The 18782-nt window shown below is 31.5% G+C and overlaps 1 protein-coding gene across 8 annotated transcripts in view; it reads right to left on the bottom strand.

Annotated features, from left to right (window-relative positions):
- Nucleotides 1–18782, bottom strand: part of MIPOL1 (mirror-image polydactyly 1) — a 305074-nt gene that overhangs the window by 222607 nt on the left and 63685 nt on the right. For all 8 annotated transcript variants that reach the window (XM_076004084.1, XM_020285781.2, XM_012767045.3 and 5 more), the window contains 3 exons: nt 5712–5940; nt 4072–4207; nt 2312–2417 (listed from right to left, as the gene is read on the bottom strand). In XM_076004084.1, the coding sequence (XP_075860199.1) occupies nt 2312–2417; nt 4072–4207; nt 5712–5940 (471 nt within the window). The remainder of the gene's footprint in view (nt 1–2311; nt 2418–4071; nt 4208–5711; nt 5941–18782) is intronic.

The raw sequence follows: 18782 nt of genomic DNA on the forward strand, positions 1-18782 counted from the left end.
TATAAGTATTTCTTTTACTGAGGAATAGTTTAGTTTCTTAAACATGTTTATTCTGCTTAAATATATTATATTTATGTATGTGTGCATATTTATAACATACTTTGCCAAATATACTTAAATATATTTTTTATTTTGAATATAAAAATGAGCAGTGATAGAAACAAATATCCATGCTCGTGTGAATTATTTGTTCTTTTGTATAAGGAAAAAAAAATTTTTACCTGTAATCATAGTCCTATACTGTTTCTCTATTATGATACTGACATGGACTTTTTATAGTTATGCTTTGCTTTTTGACTGTACCTCCTACTGATCAGTCAGAAGATAGCTTATTTAACTCTCTATATATAAAATGAGAATATGAAAAATTTTAAGAGTCCACCAAGGGTCAATTATTGAATTTTTTGTTTCAAACCAATGGCTTTCTTAAGTAGTTCATTATTTTTTTATTTTGACATTATAACAATAATTCTAATGTTACAAGTAAAATATCTTAAATCTTTTAGAAAGAAGGTAGATTGTGAAACATTAAGTAAAAATATATTTTGAAAATGTATATTTTAAAAAAACTTTGCAGGATTTTCATTTTGTGTCATTTTTGTAACTTAAGTAGTTAGGCATATCTCTTTTAACTAGACTGCTCTGTTCCATAGAAACTAAATAGCACTGTTATTTTCATCAATTTAGGAGGCAATAAAAATACATTAAACATCTTTCCAAGATTTAACATTTATTAAAATAATATTTTTGTTATTAATGAGAAACATGCTTAATAAGATTACCAAAATCAAAATCCTTCCATTTTAGCATGTATGATTCAAACTGTCCAATCCAAGGGAACCCTTAAATATATATCAATAACTAAATATTTGAAGTATATTCTTAGCTATAGTATACCAAAATTAAAGAGTAAATATTATTGCTTAATGAGTTTCCCACTACAAGAGATAAATGGGCTATGCATATATATTAATTCATGATTTTCAATAAATTATGACAGCCCAAATATTATTAAATTACTTTGTAAGACATATGAAAAGTTAAATTATGCAAATACTTCAAAACAAACGTACTTGTTGTATTAATAATACTGTCCTAGCAATTAGTATATGTATTTGATAATAAAAAGCCATGAAACTTTCAAATTGTTCTAAATTTATATTTCAACTATTCATTTTAACATATTATTAATTTTCCTTAAAATATATTACTCCATAGTTTCGAACTAAAAAAGAAACAAAAACATAATGGTAGTTTAATATTACCAAAAAAGCAACTATCTAGTATTCAGCTGAAGTATTTATTTATGATCATCTTAGTTATTAATACTGATGTTTAGTTCTATTTTCTATATTAATGTTTTGATGACAGGCTATCCTAGTTATATTTCTGACCTAAAATAAAAGAATTATTTCAAATATGTAACCAGGTTAAGTGACTTTAAAGCATGAATATAACCCCAGACTAATGACAAAATACAATTGCTTCTTAAAAAGCACTCCGATTGATATAAAAATGTTAAAGTAAGTGATCTCTAAAATGCCTCCAAATGCTAATGTCTACTATTCTATGAAATTTCTCTTTCCTTAACACGCGAAAACTGTGTGAGAGAGACCATCATAGTCACGTGCACAGGTGGAGATCATAGACTATTGAGAATCATCCAGTCATGTCTGTAACATATCACAACTATTTTAAAAAATTTCTCCTTGCAAAGACCTGTGAGTAAAGAAAGACTCCAAAATATATTTAAGGTAGTCATTCATAATCTAAAACTCTGGCAATATTTCACTTTAATCTCAGGGAAAACATTATCTCTATCAGCATCTATATCACAGTTGAAAACTTATTAACTGCACAAAACAGATTTTTGAATCAAATGTAGGTTTCCATTGGCAATGAATATATGACTATCTTCATATAACAGAGAAGTATTTCCTCTCAACGAGCTAAAACAATAAGTGGTATTTGAACTGCTGGTTGAAAGGTAGAGGCACTGGTAATCATTATTTCCCCTTGTTTGTTCAGGCCCTTCCAACAAAACAAACAACCTTTTTGTGATTGGATTGACATGGTGTTAACAATGCATTTAATGCCCAAATCAGTATGAATACAGGTAAAGCTCTCACTAATACCAGTACCAGGATGTTAAAGCCACCTATTTTCTAAGCAGCCAAAAAAAAAAAAAAAAAGGGACTGAGCTTACCCTCCTTTGGCAAATAAGACAGTATGCTAGTATTCACCAAGATACATCATGTAATAACCTTGTATGTGATTCTTAAGGCCATATGTTAATACTCATCTATTATACCTGCTGTCTTTTCAGCGATTTTAGCTTCTGTTGTTTTCTCTTGGAGGTCCAGCTTAAACATTAGTTTTTTCTGTTCTTTGTCTTCTTCAGTCAGTTTTTCTTGAAGCTAAAACCCAATGAAGAAAACATAGATTCTTATCTGACATATGTCTTAGACAAATACAATTAATTCCAAAGTAAAATTTTGGGTGTTTTCCTAAATTCTCATATATTATACTTAACTGCCTACGTAACCCTAGAAAAAATATTTCAGGTGGCAAGATATTTTATAAATAATTACCTATAATGACATAGAAATTATAAAAACACTCTAATATATACTTAATTTATGTGTACAGGCAAATGAAATTAAGAGGAATAACATTATTATTAAAAATAAGGCCGGGCGCTGTGGCTCATGCCTGTAATCCTAGCTCTTGGGAGGCCGAGGCGGGCGGATTGCTCAAGGTCAGGAGTTCAAAACCAGCCTGAGCAAGAGCGAGACCCCGTCTCTACTATAAATAGAAAGAAATCAATTGGCCAACTGATATATATATATAAAAAAAAAAAATTAGCCGGGCATGGTGGCACATGCCTGTAGTCCCAGCTACCAGGGAGGCTGAGGCAAAAGGATCGCTCGAGCCCAGGAGTTTGAGGTTGCTGTGAGCTAGGCTGACGCCACGGCACTCACTCTAGCCTGGGCAACAAAAGCGAGACTCTGTCTCAAAAAAAAAAAAAAAAATAGCCATTGCAAGAACAATCTCATCCACTTTTTTGTCTTAAAGCAAAAGATTTGAAAGGGATTCTTCTAATAAAATAACGGACAGCACAGCTTTACAGCTTCTCTTAGTAAGTCCAATATTTTTTGAAACAAAATTAATCAAGATAATAATCTTAATATCTGATACAAATCTCCCTTTGAGGATGCTATTCCATCATATTCCATTTAAATTGGCACTGGCACCTGACTCATAATTGGCATGTAATAAATAACCACTAAATGAAAGTACAGAAAACATCTCATGCTCTCATACAGAATCTTTCCAAATGTTTTTATAATTCTTCCCTAGGCTTTTGTCAATTGTGTTGTTTTCCTTCAGACATGATCAACATTCCTAACATCATGCTTCAGTTTGATTAGGTCAAACAACAAGAATATTAAATCAGAAGTACACAGAGGTTAAAAAAAAGAAGGCACAGAAAATGAACATTATTTAATAACATTATTTACTGCTCACAGGCATATAGCTAGAATAAGAGTCAGAAAAGAAGATAAAACACAACATGAGAAATTGGAATGGACAAAATACAACAGTATAACACAAAGTAAATGATAATATTGCAAAGCCTTGCTATTTTAGCATTTAATTACATATATTATTGAGGTGAAACACAAGGCACAGATAGTAATAAAAAAGAAAAAAGTTAGGAAAGTAACATGAAACCAGTGCATAATATTTCTCATTCTCCATAGCGCTAAAATAAAGTTTTACTATAGTAAAACTGAATCTTTTTTTTTAGGTACCTATGCAAGGTACCAGGGGGTTTATGAAAAAGTAAGTGATATCATAGACCAGCACAGCAGAAAACAAAAAAAATTCTTTTCATAGCCAATCCCTTAGCTCAACCATACCCTGATGGTAAGATATGGCAACAACATATAACTACTGTTAAAAGTTTAAAGCATATAATAAAACTAAATTATGATGGGTAATAAAATAAATTTAGAAGGTCAATAGCTAAAAGCAATCTGTACCATTATCAGACTTTCTATGTCATACCTTTTTGTTGCTTGTTCTGAGAATATCCAATTCTTTTAGCAGAAAGGCTATTGTCTTCTCTTTGTGTAAGTCTGAAGTAACTTGACAAGAAATCATACATTCATAATGCAAATCATTACTTCTATGTTCTATCAGGCTGTAATAAAAAACCATTAAACAATATATTATATGATTTCTACTATAAAAGATCCATAAATTTTATACTCTAAATGGGGGAAACAAATTTAAACAATAAATAGGTAAGGGTATCTAATTTTAAATTTCTCTTTTTAGGCACTGTTAAGAAAATACTATGGTTGAAAAAAATATACATCAATTCCACAGAGAGATGCCAATCTATCAAGTGAGAGAGTTAAATTTGTCTGAAAATGGGAACAATATTAGATAATTTTTTAGTTGAAAGAATATATTTTCATAATTAAATTAAAAGCATTAAAAATCAAAGCCTATTCCTGTGATATTTAAGGTTAAGTTAAACAGAAATTTTTGAGATTTTTATGCTATTTGAGAACAGTATTAACTTGTAAGCAAGTATTATAGCATTAAGGAAGGGAAAAGAAAAGAGATGGGCTATTTTTGAAGACACTAAATTTGTAAGCATAGGTTAAGTTTTGCAGTGACAAAGAAGAAATTAAGCAGTGAGCTCTGGGACAGTCAGTGCAGCTCTATTTACTGTGTATATCTCTTGCTGTAATTATACTAGATTATCTCATAATCTGTTTTTAGGCCCATCTCTACTACTGTCTCCATGTGGTTATAAAAATGTTTATCCCCACTTCATTCATCTATGCCCCTCAAAATGTACTCCAATCTGCACCTTAGCAAGAATCTGACTTCTAAGGGATAGGAACACATTAATATATCTACTTCATTATATGTTAATGTTCATTAATATATCTACTGAATAGTTTGCAAGTAAGTAGAAATAGCAGTTCCTATGTAAAACTCTCTTAAAGTAATATTCTATAAAATATGATTTTGTCTAGACTGAAATTATATTCGTCATTGTAACTTTCAAAATCTAACAATATTTTCAAAGCACATGATTAATGATGAATTATCAAAGTACCTTAATCTCATAGATAAGAGTCTCAAGTATCAAAAATTCAAATCCCTTCATGAGTCAGGTAGGCAAAAGTGATTGGGTAAAAGCTATAGAATGTAAAATAATAAGGAAAGCAAATGGTTGAGTACAATGTCTTCTAAAAGCATTCAAATTCATTTAAACAAAAAACAGTGCTGACCAAAATCAAAAGACATCCTTGGGCTTAACTTGTCCTGGAGCTGCCAGTTTTTGGCTCTGATGAATGATATCCCAAACTAATATCATTTTAACAATTATTTCCACATCCATAACGAAAGGTCACAGAAAATAATACTGAACAAGAAACTTCATTGCCTTTCTTCAAACTCACCTGGTGCTTTCTCACTTAGCTATCTAGATACATATCAATACCATGGAAACAGTAAAAAAAAAACCCTGAAAGATGCCTCAAATTCTAATAAGGTAATGGCATGTCAAATTTAGCCCACACTACAGAGAAGTAAAGAAGGAAGTAAGGGAGCAAAGAAAGAAAAGAGGAAGGAAGAAAAAGTTCTCCCAATTCATACTTTCTAAATCTAAGGCTGCAAATACTCACTTGGATTTTTCAGTAGTGCAGTAAGCCATCTCATCATCTGGATAAGGACTGATGACTTGAGAATTCCTTGATCTCTGCTCCAGCAGTTCTGTGTTCTCATATGTGACTTCACTAGGTAATTCATCAGATTTCTGATGCATACTTCCCTCAGAATTCATAGTCAGTTGCTCATCTGGCTGTGTACTTTTATTAGTTCTTCCTATAGACTCTCGTTGAAGACAACTGTGGGCTATCAAACAAAATAACACATGATATATAAAACACCATATCTACATATTCAATAAAATGAATATTTTTGTGGAAATAAATATTCTCATAGCTTTAAACATATACTTACTAGTCTTACTCCTACTGTAATCAGATAAGCATGTACAGTGTGGTTTTTGCCATCGATATTTCCATTGGCAATAGATATCTAGGATAGTGGTTTACAACATTGGCTGCACCTTGGAATAGCCTATGGAATTTTTTTTAAATTCCTAAAACCCAGCCCACACCTTATATTAATTAAACCAAAAATCTCTAGGATTGGGACCTAGTCTGTACTTTTGAAGCTCCCCAAATGATTCTAGTCTACACTCAAGGCTGAAAAATCATTGATTTGAAGGTATAATTTTCAGGATTATTTTTTTCTAGATTTCTCAAAATAGGACACAGTAAGTTAAAGATTATAGTTAATGATAACGTACATGGAACTCTGGTGTCAGACTGCCTGGGTTAGAATTCCAGCTTTGCTAAGTGTATAACTTTGGGCAAGATATTAAACTCATCCATGCCTCAGTTTCTTCTTTGTAAAATGGAAATATAATAGTTCTTTGAGAACTAATAGTTCTTGTGAGGAATTTTAAACTTCAGTTATTATTTTTGAAACCATCATTGTAATATTAAAATGGATACAATATAAAAAGAATTATTTCTAACCTCCATTTTATCAGATGTATATGTTACAGAATCTACTTCATAATGTCTATCTCACAAAAATTATCTTAACCTATATCTAATAATGGCAATTTCAAAGAAAGAGTATATATTTAATGATATAGTAAAGTTTTGGGGAGAAAATGACACATACATACACAAAATAAACCCATTCACTAATAAATCAGATCAACAGGCACAAATACTAATTGTAACTAGTACTTTATTATTCCCTGAAGTAATAATTCTTGAACTTTAAAAAGCATATGAATGTCACCTGCTTTTTGGCAATGCCTTCTTCAACCTGCCAAATTTAAAATCCTTTTGAGGCAGATTTAGAATAAAAGTAGTTTTAGAATAAAAAGAAAATAGGGGCACTTATAAATAAGGTATCTTTCAAAAAATATTCTTTAAGGAAAAATTCTTTGCTTATATTATATAAATGCTGAAATTAGGTATAGCCAGTTATAAACTCTAAGTCCTGGGAATTATTTTTGTTGGTAGCTGGAAGCTAGATCAGAAATCATTTGTTTTTGCTAAATTACTCTTGATTTTACTTTGAAGGAAAGAACTAGAAGAGGGAACGTGCTGTCATAATGATGTACTATGAGATAGCTACGTAATTTCAATATTATATACTGTTTTAATTTAAACTTTGGCAATTTTAGGAAAATACATCTTACAACTGAAGACTACTTAGTAGTTCTTAACCTCTCAAAACTCTTACTTGTTGGTTTGTTTTAGATGTTCACCATGCCACTTTTATAGAATTAGCTGGTATTAGTAGAATGGAACCCTCAAAATCTGAAGGAAGAAATTTTATTAATGTAAACAGACACTAAGGAAACCCTCTATATCATTAACAGACCATGCTTTTTAACACTAACATATGACTTTACAAGTAATTCAAAGGGAAAAGAATCTTAGTTACTGAAAGCAGTATCAAAATAGCAAAAATTGCCCCTAGGGACATATAAAAAAACTATTAGAGCGTATACTATTCTCCAGTTTATGAAGGTCAAATAGTCTTCAAAGGAAAAAGGATGAGCCATGCAGCATCACAACCTATAAACGCCTCCAGCTCCCGTTGACAATGTCACATCAACTGCTTCAGACTTTTAAGTCCTGACTCTTAGACCTGTTTGAGACCAAATTTGCCATTGTCTACAACTTGTCTCATGTTTTCACCTTAGTATTTACATGTCTAGTTCAGTATCTTTCTTCTTCCAGCTTTTTATTCCTAACCTGATGTTTACTCCATCCCTGATATCTATACTTGCTATTTATTTACCCATTTTACATCTCTCTTTCTTTAGCTTTAACCTATTGTCAAATTTGGGGATCCTTTGAACTCTTAGTAAATCATGGTTATTTCACCTGTGACCATGCTGTCTTCTCCAAACTCAGAGCAGATGTGGGAGGTTCCCAGTAAAGATCTCTTTGTTGATTCCTCTTGGATCTTAGTAATTATAATCCCTTGAAGTATTATTAAAATGATCAGTTTCTGACATACGTCTGGATTTTCATTCTAAACTTAATTTTAAATGCTTAGTATTTTAAAAGAACCCATACTGTGTGATTTTGTTCTATTTGGGGATATTTCCAATTTTGTTCAGTAGTAAAAGCTTTTGTCTGTCTATTTTCAATAGATCTAGGGGGTACAAGTGTTTTTTGTCACATATATGAATTATATAATATTGAAGTCAGAGCTTGTAGCATACCCATCACCAGAACAGTGTACACTGTACCTAATAATATTTCTCCTTCATCTCCCTCCCACTCTCCCCCTTCTTAGTTTCCAGACTTCACTTAGAATAATGGTCTCCAGTTCTATCCATATTGCTACAAAAGACACTATTTCTTTCCCTTTTATGGCTGTGTAGTACTCCATCATATATATACATACACACATATGTGCGTGTGTGTGTGTGTATGAGTATGTATATGTATATATACACAAACACACACATTTTCTTTACCCACTCATCAGATGATGGGCACTAAGGTTTATTTCATGTCTTTGCAATTGTGTATTGTGCTGCAATAAACATTTGCGTGCAGGAGTCTTTTTGATATAATGACTTATTTTCCTTTGGGCAAATACTCAGTAGTGGGATTGGTAGATTGAATGGTATGTCTACTTTTAGTTCTTTGAGGAATTGCCACACTGTTTTCCATAGAGATTATACTAATTTACATTCCCACCAACAGTACATCAACATTTTCTTTTCATCATATCTGTGCCATCATCTACTGTTTGTTAACTTTTTAATAACAGCCATTCTGATTGTGGTGCGGTAGTGTCTCATTGTGGTTTTACTTTGCATTTCCCTGATTAGTGTTTGTTGACCATTTGTTTATCTTCTTTTGAAAAAAAAAAAATCTGTTCATGCCTTTTGCCCGCTTTTTAATGGGTTCTTTTTTCTTGCTAATTTGAGTTCTTTATAGATTCTAGATATTGGTCCTTTGTTTGATGTAGTTTGTGAATATTGTCTCTCATTCTATAAGTTATCTATTTACTCTGTTGATATTTCCTTTGCTGTGCAGGACCCTTTTAGTTTAAGTCTCATTTATTTATTTTTACTGCTGCTGTATTTGCTTTTGGGTCTTAGTCATAAATTATATGCCTAGGCCAATGTAGAGAAGAGTTTTTCCTATGTTTTCTTCTAGAATTTTTATGGTTTCATGTCTTACATTTAAGTCTTTAATTCATCTTGAGTTAATTTTTATATATGGTCAGAGATAGGGACCACGTTTCATTCTTCTGCATGTGGCTACCCAATTTTCCCAGACCACTTATTGAATAGGGCATCCTTTCCCCAGTGTATATGTTGCCTGCTTTGTCAAAAATCAGTTGTAGCTATATGGTTTTATTTCTGGTTAGTTTGTTCTGTTCCATTAATCTTTGTGTCTACCTTTATAGCAGTACCATGTTGTTTTGGTTACTATAGGTTTGTTGTATAATTTGAAGTCAGGTAAATAAATGGTGAAGTCAAGTAAGTGATAGCTTCGGATTTGTTCTTTTTGCTTAGGATTGCTTTAGCTATTTGTGCTCTTTTGTGATTTCATACAAAATTTAGGATTGTTTTTATTAGTTCTGTGAAAAATAATGTTGGTAGTTTAATGGGAATTGCAATGAATCTCTAAATCCTTTTGGGAAGAATGGACATTTTAACAATATTGAATCTTCCAATCCATGAGCATGGAATGTTTTTCCATTTGTTTGTGTCATCTATGGTTTTCTTTCATCAGTGTTTTCATCAGTTTTCCTTGTAGAGATGTTTCATCTCCTTGGTTATATTCCTAAACATTTTATTTTATTTACAGCTATTATAAATTATATTGAAGTCTTCATTTGACTCTCAGCTTGAAAGTTATTAGTGTATAGAAACGCTGATTTGTGTACATTAATTTCATAACCTGAGATTTTACTGGATTTATTTATCAATTCTATGAGTCTTTTGGAAGAGTATTTAAGATTTTCTAGTATAAGATCATATCATTGGCAAACAGGGACAGTTTGACCTCCTCTTTCCTGATTTGGATGCCTTTTCTTTCTTTCTCTTCCCTGATTGCTCTGGCTAGGACTTCTAGCACTATGTTGAATACAAGTGGTGAAAATGGACACCCTTGTCTTCTTTTAGTTCTTAGGGGGAATACTGTCAAGTTTTCCCCATTCAGTATGATAGTGGCTGTGGGTTTGTCGCATATGGCTTTTATTATTTTGAGGTATGTTCATTCTATGTCCAATTTGCTAACTTTTTATCAGAAAGGAGTGTTGGGTTTTATTGAAGCCTTTTTCTGTATCTATTGAGATGATTATATGGTTTTTGTTTTTAATTCTGTTTATGTGGTGAATGACATTTACTGACATTGATTTCCATATGTTGAACCATCCTTTTATCATTGGGATAAAGGTGAATCACCACTTGATCAAGGTGAATTATCTTTTCGATGTGCTGTTGGATTTGGTTTGCTAGCATTTTTTTAAGGACTTTTGCATCTATGTTCATGAGAGATTTTGGTCTGTAGTTTTCTTTTTTTGTGTCCTTTCCTGGCTTTAGAATCAAGGTGATACTTGCTTCACAGAATGAATTAGGGAGGATTCCTTCCTTTTCAAAATTATGGAACAGTTTCAGTAGGATAGGTTTCAGTTCTCTGTAGGTCTGGTAGAATTCAGCTATGAATCTTTCTGGTCCTGGACTGTTTTTGAGGGGAGATTTTTAATTACCATTTCAATATCACTACTTGTTATTGGTCTGTTCAGGATATCTATTTCTTTTTAATTCAAGCATGGGAAGTTGTGTGCTTCAAAAATTTATCCATTTCCTCTAAGTTTTCCTTGTAGAGATGTTTCATCTCCTTGGTTATATTCCTAAACATTTTATTTTATTTACAGCTATTATAAATTATATTGAAGTCTTCATTTGACTTGGATATTTGTGTATTGTGTGTATAGAGGTTTGTCTATTGTGTGTATAGAGGTTTCTACAGTAGTATCAGGTGATATTTTGTATTTCTGGGGTATCAATTATAATTTGCAATGTCCCCTTCTCCTAATTCAAACTGTTCATCAGACATTTGAGGCCTGCCCTGCAAATCAGACTATCCATAGTTTTCTACTGAGGATTTAATTTTACTTTAGAGTAAACAGGCTAATTTATAAAATTTTTCTGTTACCTTTTTTTGTTGATTTGGGCCAACTATTTGGCAAATATGATTTCAGCAAATTATTGTTAAATCATCTAAAGGTTCTCAATGCTCTTCTTCTCTGCCATTCTACATTATGCTGTGTCAGTGTTCAATCATTTGAATAGAAATTTTGACTCCTCTAATTACTTTATTCATTAATGTACTAATCACAGAAAACCTACTGTGTGATATGCCTTGTGATAGGTACTGGGAAAACAAAGGTGAGTAAGAAATAAACACTCCATTCAAGGACTCTATAGTGCAGTGAGGATGGCAAACTGATCTAATGATTTGAATATTATGTAATAAGGGCTGTGCTAGTGTTTTAGAGACCAAATATTAATACATATAATATGCTAGATATACTAATGCAAAACTGGATGACTCTAGAAAGACTTTACCAAGGCATTTGCTTCAAAAAAGGAGAAGCAGGAATATGCAAAGTAACACACTACTAAAGGATAGCCAAAGAGTCAGGATGTGAAAATTTCTTAAATCACTAACAGTTAGGGACAAAGTCTTAGGTGTAGTTCATCTGGAAATGGGTTGATGAAACAAACTGATAGTGAAGGGGGAATTCAAGAAATCAGGGTGCTGAAGTGTCATCTTTGAAGGCACTAAAAAATAATCAAGGAAAATGTAAGGAAATGGAGAGAAGAGTGAAAGCCAAATGCCAAAGACTTCAATGGATGCAGAAGACAGAGACAGATGAGAAAGCTGACAACTACTGATAGTAGATAACCATTTCTTTTTATCTTCTCATTTTGAAATAATTTGTCTCATAAAAAGGTTGTAAAAACAGTGTAAAGAACTCCTATTTAGCCTTCACCCAGATTCCCCAAATATTAATATTTTGTCACACTTGCTTTATTAATCACTTTCTATATCTACCTATCCATCTATCTACATGTACATAATTTTTTTCTGAAACACTGCAAGTAAGTTGCAGGCATGATGCACTTTGACTTTTCAAAAGAAATTTTAAGATACTGCTCTATGGTCTTGCGTTTTGTAAATTTTTATTTACCTTATTCAAAGCCCAACTTAAATATAATTTCTGAATTAGTGTCTTTTCCAACCAAGAAAAGATAGTAGCACTTACTAACTCTAAATTCAGTCTTCAATTATTTTCCCTAAACTTTCCAGCCCAGGAGAAAGATCTTCATGAAGTGATGATGTGATGAAGCTACTAAAAGCTTTAGCTGAGCTTATGTGTACTGCCCCATCACTAAAAAGAATTGCATATAGAAATATAAACACAAACCAATAAAATGCCACAAAAGTTAAGTTTTAGGTCTGTTGTGCATATTAGTTAAATCAAAAGATAAAATAAATGTTAAAAAGAAAGACAGATACTGACTTTTGATTCAAACCCTTATGTCTAGGCAGATGAAAACTTAAACCTTGAACTATTCTATTGATTCCTATACCTCTCTCATACAGTTTGAAATGGAAACTCTCTTTAGTAATCTGCTTTAATATTTAATGTTTTCCTGTTAACTGTACCATTATTATGACTAACTGAATTAATACTATTTAAATACTCCATATGGACTTAGAGAATAAAATTATCAATTTCTTCTTCATAACTCATAAGTCTATGAAGTCTGATTTTCTGTTCTCACAGTTAACAGGAAAAATTTTATCAATTCCTTTATTTGCAGTTCCGTAGACACACTATTTTATTTAGACATAAGAATTCGACCACCTGGAAACAAATATATTCTCCAGAGTTTGCTATTACTAGCTAATGTTATCAATGCTATGTAAAGTTATCCTGCAACCATGTGAAAATTATGTTATAGATGACTATTACCAGGCATTCCTCTAAAATGCCACCTATTGTGATTGCTAGAGATAGTTTATTTATCAGGGAAATTGGATGAATTTAGTGAAGACTTTTTTTAGAATCTTGACATATGTGGATAGGCCAGCTGCATTATATGCTTTGAAGACCCTGTATCTCTCTAGTATCTTTCATGCTGTTTTCAATAGACCATTTTCATGATCGAATGAATTCTTACTTTACTCCTGAAAGTGTCAGTACTGCCAGCTCTCTTCAATGTTAATGTTGTTGTTAAACCCTCAATTCTTTAGTCTAGAAAATTAACAGTATTATGATACTATTTCATTTTCTAAAAAAGAAAGTTTTGGGACTCCCTTTGAGTTCAATTCTCCAGACAGTTATATATTAGTTAATATATAATATACTCAGTTTAATTGATGCTACCCAAGAAATCATGACTCATGGCCAAAAATAGCTATTATTTCATGACTACTACATAGAAATGAGAAGGTGGCTAGAATCAAATAGGGATTCCTAGAGGCTGGGAAATTCTGTTCTGCCTGGCTTTGTAAATAGTTTGTGACAACTGGTATCTGTGTAAACGGATTTGATGGTCCCCTGGGGGGTCAATACTGTTTACAGAGCTGTTTCTTCAGAGTGGTTGAGCTAGAATTGTCTCTAGGGATCCTACTGGGGCTACTCAGAATAGCAACATCCCAGCTACCTGAGAGCTCAGGGACAGAAAAGAGAAAAGATGATAGCAGCACTATGGGCAAATAGATTCAGATAAATGGATCTCTTGCTTCTTAAGATGAAGGTACTACTTAGGTGCATTTATAAATAAAACAAATCATAATGACGGTAATGTGCTCTCTGATACTTGCTAACATAATTGGTTCTTCTTTAAATTCTATCTTTTGAGGGGTGGGGAAGGAAGGTTATTTCTAACACTTTAGTATCTGACTGTACAAATATAAAAAGACCCAAAACTCATGTGTATTCGTTCTCTTTCCTATATAATCTCTCATCAGATTATATAAAAACATCAAAAAATATGACATTTTTTGCTATTAGTGTAAATTTGATGTGATGATGGGATTATTATAGTAGTACTACATTTTAAATATTTTAAACAAAAGATGCCTTTTTTCAATGGTTAAGGACTTTGAAAAAAATTAGCATTAGTATCAAAATAATCAGAACAACAATATCAACTAGTGGCTCCTAATGACTTCTACCAATTCCTTGAGTTATTTATTGTAGTACTTTCTTTCTTCCTCTCTCTTTCTCTCTCTTTTCCAAGAGAAAAGTTTAGACATCCAAGTGGTCTAACCACCATGACAAAATGATGTATTTAGACCTTCCAAGCAGAAACACAGTCAGTGCATGGGTTCTGAAGACAGACTGTAGCGTTTGAATTCTAGCTCCACAACATAGCTGTATGACCTTTAGCAAATTATTTAACCTTTCACCAATTTCCCTATCACTAAAAAGTGTAAATGACTTTGAAAAGTGTCAGCACAGACTACACAATATTAGCTATTATTATCTTTAAAATGGGTTTGCTAAAGGTAGCTTCCCTATTTTGATTTCTCCTACCTTTCCATAAGATACCAAATATCACCATCTTGGGATCATATTCAAATTTATAATTCTAATTTATATCCTTAATCTTTTTCAAATACTAAAAATAAGAGCAAGATTGTCCTGGTTATTCATTTAGTCTTCATATTAATAAATTTCTTGATATCCTGAACAAATTTATTTGGTGACTAATGGCCAGCATACAGTTGTGCAGCTAAAATCAGTATGGTTATCCTAATCAATCAAGTTGTTATCTGTACATTTATTGTTTTCTGTTGGAAATGTTAGCAACTATGTGGAAAAATCTTTCAGAAACATTAATTATATAATATTTCTTATTAAAATATCAGAAGACATGAAAATGGAAAATAAATAGAATACTATCTAATTCAATGAACAACAAAAACACAGAGAGAAAATACTTAAGGTTAAAACTTGAAATTAATACATAATGGCTTAATAAAGTTTGCATTAGATTATAAAACTAATAAATTAAAGAAATAATAGGACTTTGAAATTTAGAAATCCTGACATTAAGGAAAGATCTTGAAAGAAAATTCAATCTCATAGAAAAAAAATTAATGGTATATTTTTTAAAATTCGATGCCATGGCAGAAAAATAGGAATTTTAAATAACACACTTATATAACATAATTGGATCATTCCCTATATTGGTACATGATATTAATTACAATCAGGATCATAGCAAGTAGACTGCAGGCTCTTATCCTTCTAATAATCTAATTGGGAGTCACAGGAAATCAGGTAACTTTTGGACTCTGTTGGCTTAAAAAATTCAAGCTTGTTACTTGCATACTGTATACTGACTCTCTCGGGGGTTTTTTAATATGTTTTTAGGCTTTAACAGTCATAAGTTAAAACTATATTTTTCACTTTCATTGGTCTACATATTTAATGTCCTCTACCTGGTCTTTAAACAAACTTGCCAGCATATTTTTTAGGTTATCTCCACATACAGCTAAAATGAAATTGTAAGACAATCTTTTTGTTTTATCTACTTTTTCAATCTCCTCACAATTACCAATGTGTTGTTGTCGGACACATAAAAGAATACATAGATCTGGTGTCTACAGTTTATGACCTCTCTTTTTAGACCGTAAGCTCTCTATTTCACTCATCTTCCTAAAACACATAGCAAAAAAGCTGTGGATATATTAGGTCTTTTATTCACTGAAATAAAATGAATCAATGAAAGGAAACACTAATTTAGATAGTCATCTAGAGGCTAAATGGATAGCTAAAAAGCATTAAAATGAGTACTTTATTTAATACTTTATTAAGCACCAATACAGTGCCAGGTGCTATATAGGATGTAAAGGTAAATTATAAAGTGTATCTTCTCTCAGGGGGAAATGACAAAGAATTAAGGAGACAGACAACATGAGTAACCCTTGCAAAGAAGTAAACAAAAGGTTGGTGGCAGAATAGGGGTAAGTCCCAGTAAAATGCTCAATTTTACAGATGAGTATTATCCTAAAAATACATTGTACAAGATACTTACATAATTTTAAATTTTCTAGTAAACACATTACAATGAAATAAGAAGTAATATTAATATCACAAACATCATTTCAACATGTAACATAAAAATTGTTTTCAGAAATTTTACATTCTTTTTTCTACTATACATACAGCAAATCTCTATTTAGACTAGCCACATTTAAACTGATCAATAGCCACATGTGGCTAGTGACTACCATCTTGGAAAACACAGATATAGATTCTTATGTAGTCTAATATGGTATATTGTACATATATTGAGGAAAAGTCAGAAACATATTAGGAACGGGAGGCTAGATGTAGTGATATTAAAGTAAGCTTTTATTAAGGTTGTAAAGCCAGAAAATCATGAAACTTATCAGTATCATAGAACTGATTTGGACATTGGGGTTAGACATTCAAAATAAACTGTATCCTTTATACTCCTATACATAGTTTTGTATCTACAAAAACATACACGCCAAAAAGAAGTGGTGAGGTTATTTTATCTTTGATTATGACAATTCAATGACTTGCTATACCATGTTTCAAATTATCCATTGGCTATTCATGGAAATTACTATACTGACATCTTGTTTCTTATGTTTTTATTTAAAAAGCTATTTAAGGTGGTGATACTATACCAAAATTTTTAAAAAAGTTTTTTGTTAGTTTCACCAAGTCTGAAATAGTCATAAACACATCAATATTCATTCTACTGGGGGAAAAACTCAGATTTCTGTATAGGAACTATTTAAAGTATATAATTATTTCTGAAATTCTATAATGTTTTTAAGGTTTTCAATTTTAACATCCTTTACCATATGAAGGCAATGAAGTATCATAGTATCATAGAGTAATAGTATCATAGAGTAATCTCCTAAAACTTAGGCTACCTAAGTAACTTATAAACATATCACATAAATTAAGGCTTTGTAAAACTTATATCATGCTATTAAAAACATTACAAATATTATTTAGGCTGAAATTATTATGAAAACTATCTTAAAATTTAATTAACTAACATAATAGTAATCTTTATTCCTCCCTCTCCCCCCTAGTGATAGGACCTACTTGGCTATTTACAATATATTTTTAACCATTTCAGCCTTTCTCAAATTTTCTTATTATAAGAATAATTTGTGTAAGTTAATTAAAAACATGACTAAACTGAGTAATTCTTGCATTTCTACAACTACAAGTAAAATAGTTTAATAATTATATGTTTTTGTTAATAATGAACACATACTAATTGTAAATTCAACAATTTCATTAATCATTTATAGAGGATAAATTTTCCAATATTAAGTATAAAAAGTAAAAAAAATAGATTTTCTTTAAATATGCCATTCATTTTGTTTAAGAATATATTTAGATTTTAAAAACAAAACAGAAGAATTGCTAGACAGATACTAAGCAGGAATCACTGAAACACAATGCTAGTTCTAATGGATGGATGATTGTGTTTGGTCTTTTGAAACTTTGAAGTATAGGTAAGTCTTGATCACACAAATTAATAAATCCTAAAGCTGGAGTTAACAATAACCATTACACCCAAATTCTGCAGCTTAGCCCAGCCAATTTTTCAAAAGGTCAGGTTGTGAACTGGAGAAGATCAGGGAGGTCCACCGCATAGCTTTGTTGCCAGGCATCTCTCGTCTGGATTGTTGCAGGCATTTATTAGTATTCGTCAGCAGACTCAACAAAGCAAACAAGAAATTCAAGCACGAATAATAAAATGAAATGCTGCTATATAACCCTTTGTCATTCAGCAAATATGGGACTTTTTAGCTACATTGTTCCTAAACCTGGGTTACTACTTTAATTTTTCTCCACAGTGCTGACTGAATGAGTATGCATGTGTGTTAAATGCAGAGCTCCCCTAACAACTGCAGGACTGCCATTTAATCTGTTGGTAGATGGACCATTTCCTGTGGGAACCCTAGCTATGATTTCCAGATCCACCAAATAAATCTCAGATTAAGATTCCAAATGAAACCTGCCTTTGGCAGATAAAAAATGTCAAGATGGATATAAACAGTAAAATTATAAATTATCTAGGTGTTGCATGACAAACCAATGCTCAATTTTTTTTGTTGACATGTACCCAGATATCAAAACTATATGAGACATTCATCAAATGTCACACTTTCATAATATTGGAGGCATCATTAAAACTGTTTGACTAAGGACCTCAAAGTGTTTAAGCAGTAGCTCAAAAGTATATTTGTGCAAAGTAGAAGAATAAATTTACATATCAGCAGCAGCTCATAAGGGATGGGTAAATATTCTGTTTATCTCTCATTGTAATTCAAGTTACTTTAAATACAAGGTTTTAGGAAATCATTATACTCTATATGGCATCATTACATAACTTTCTATGCAAATGATATGTTTTATTCAAATTTACCATTTGTTTCTCAAAAAAAAAAAAGCCCAAAAAAACAAAAAGAAAAGCATAAAAGGAAAAGGTAGGACTGCTATTTCATTAATCAGTTGTGACTACTAAACTAGTGCCTTGTTAGTCAATTACACTATAGCATCATCTGACTTCTGTTAAGAGTTAGCATTTTAATTTTTTTTAAAAAGCA

The sequence above is a fragment of the Microcebus murinus genome, chromosome 6 (genome assembly GCF_040939455.1).
Source record: "Microcebus murinus isolate Inina chromosome 6, M.murinus_Inina_mat1.0, whole genome shotgun sequence".
NCBI lineage: Eukaryota > Metazoa > Chordata > Mammalia > Primates > Cheirogaleidae > Microcebus > Microcebus murinus.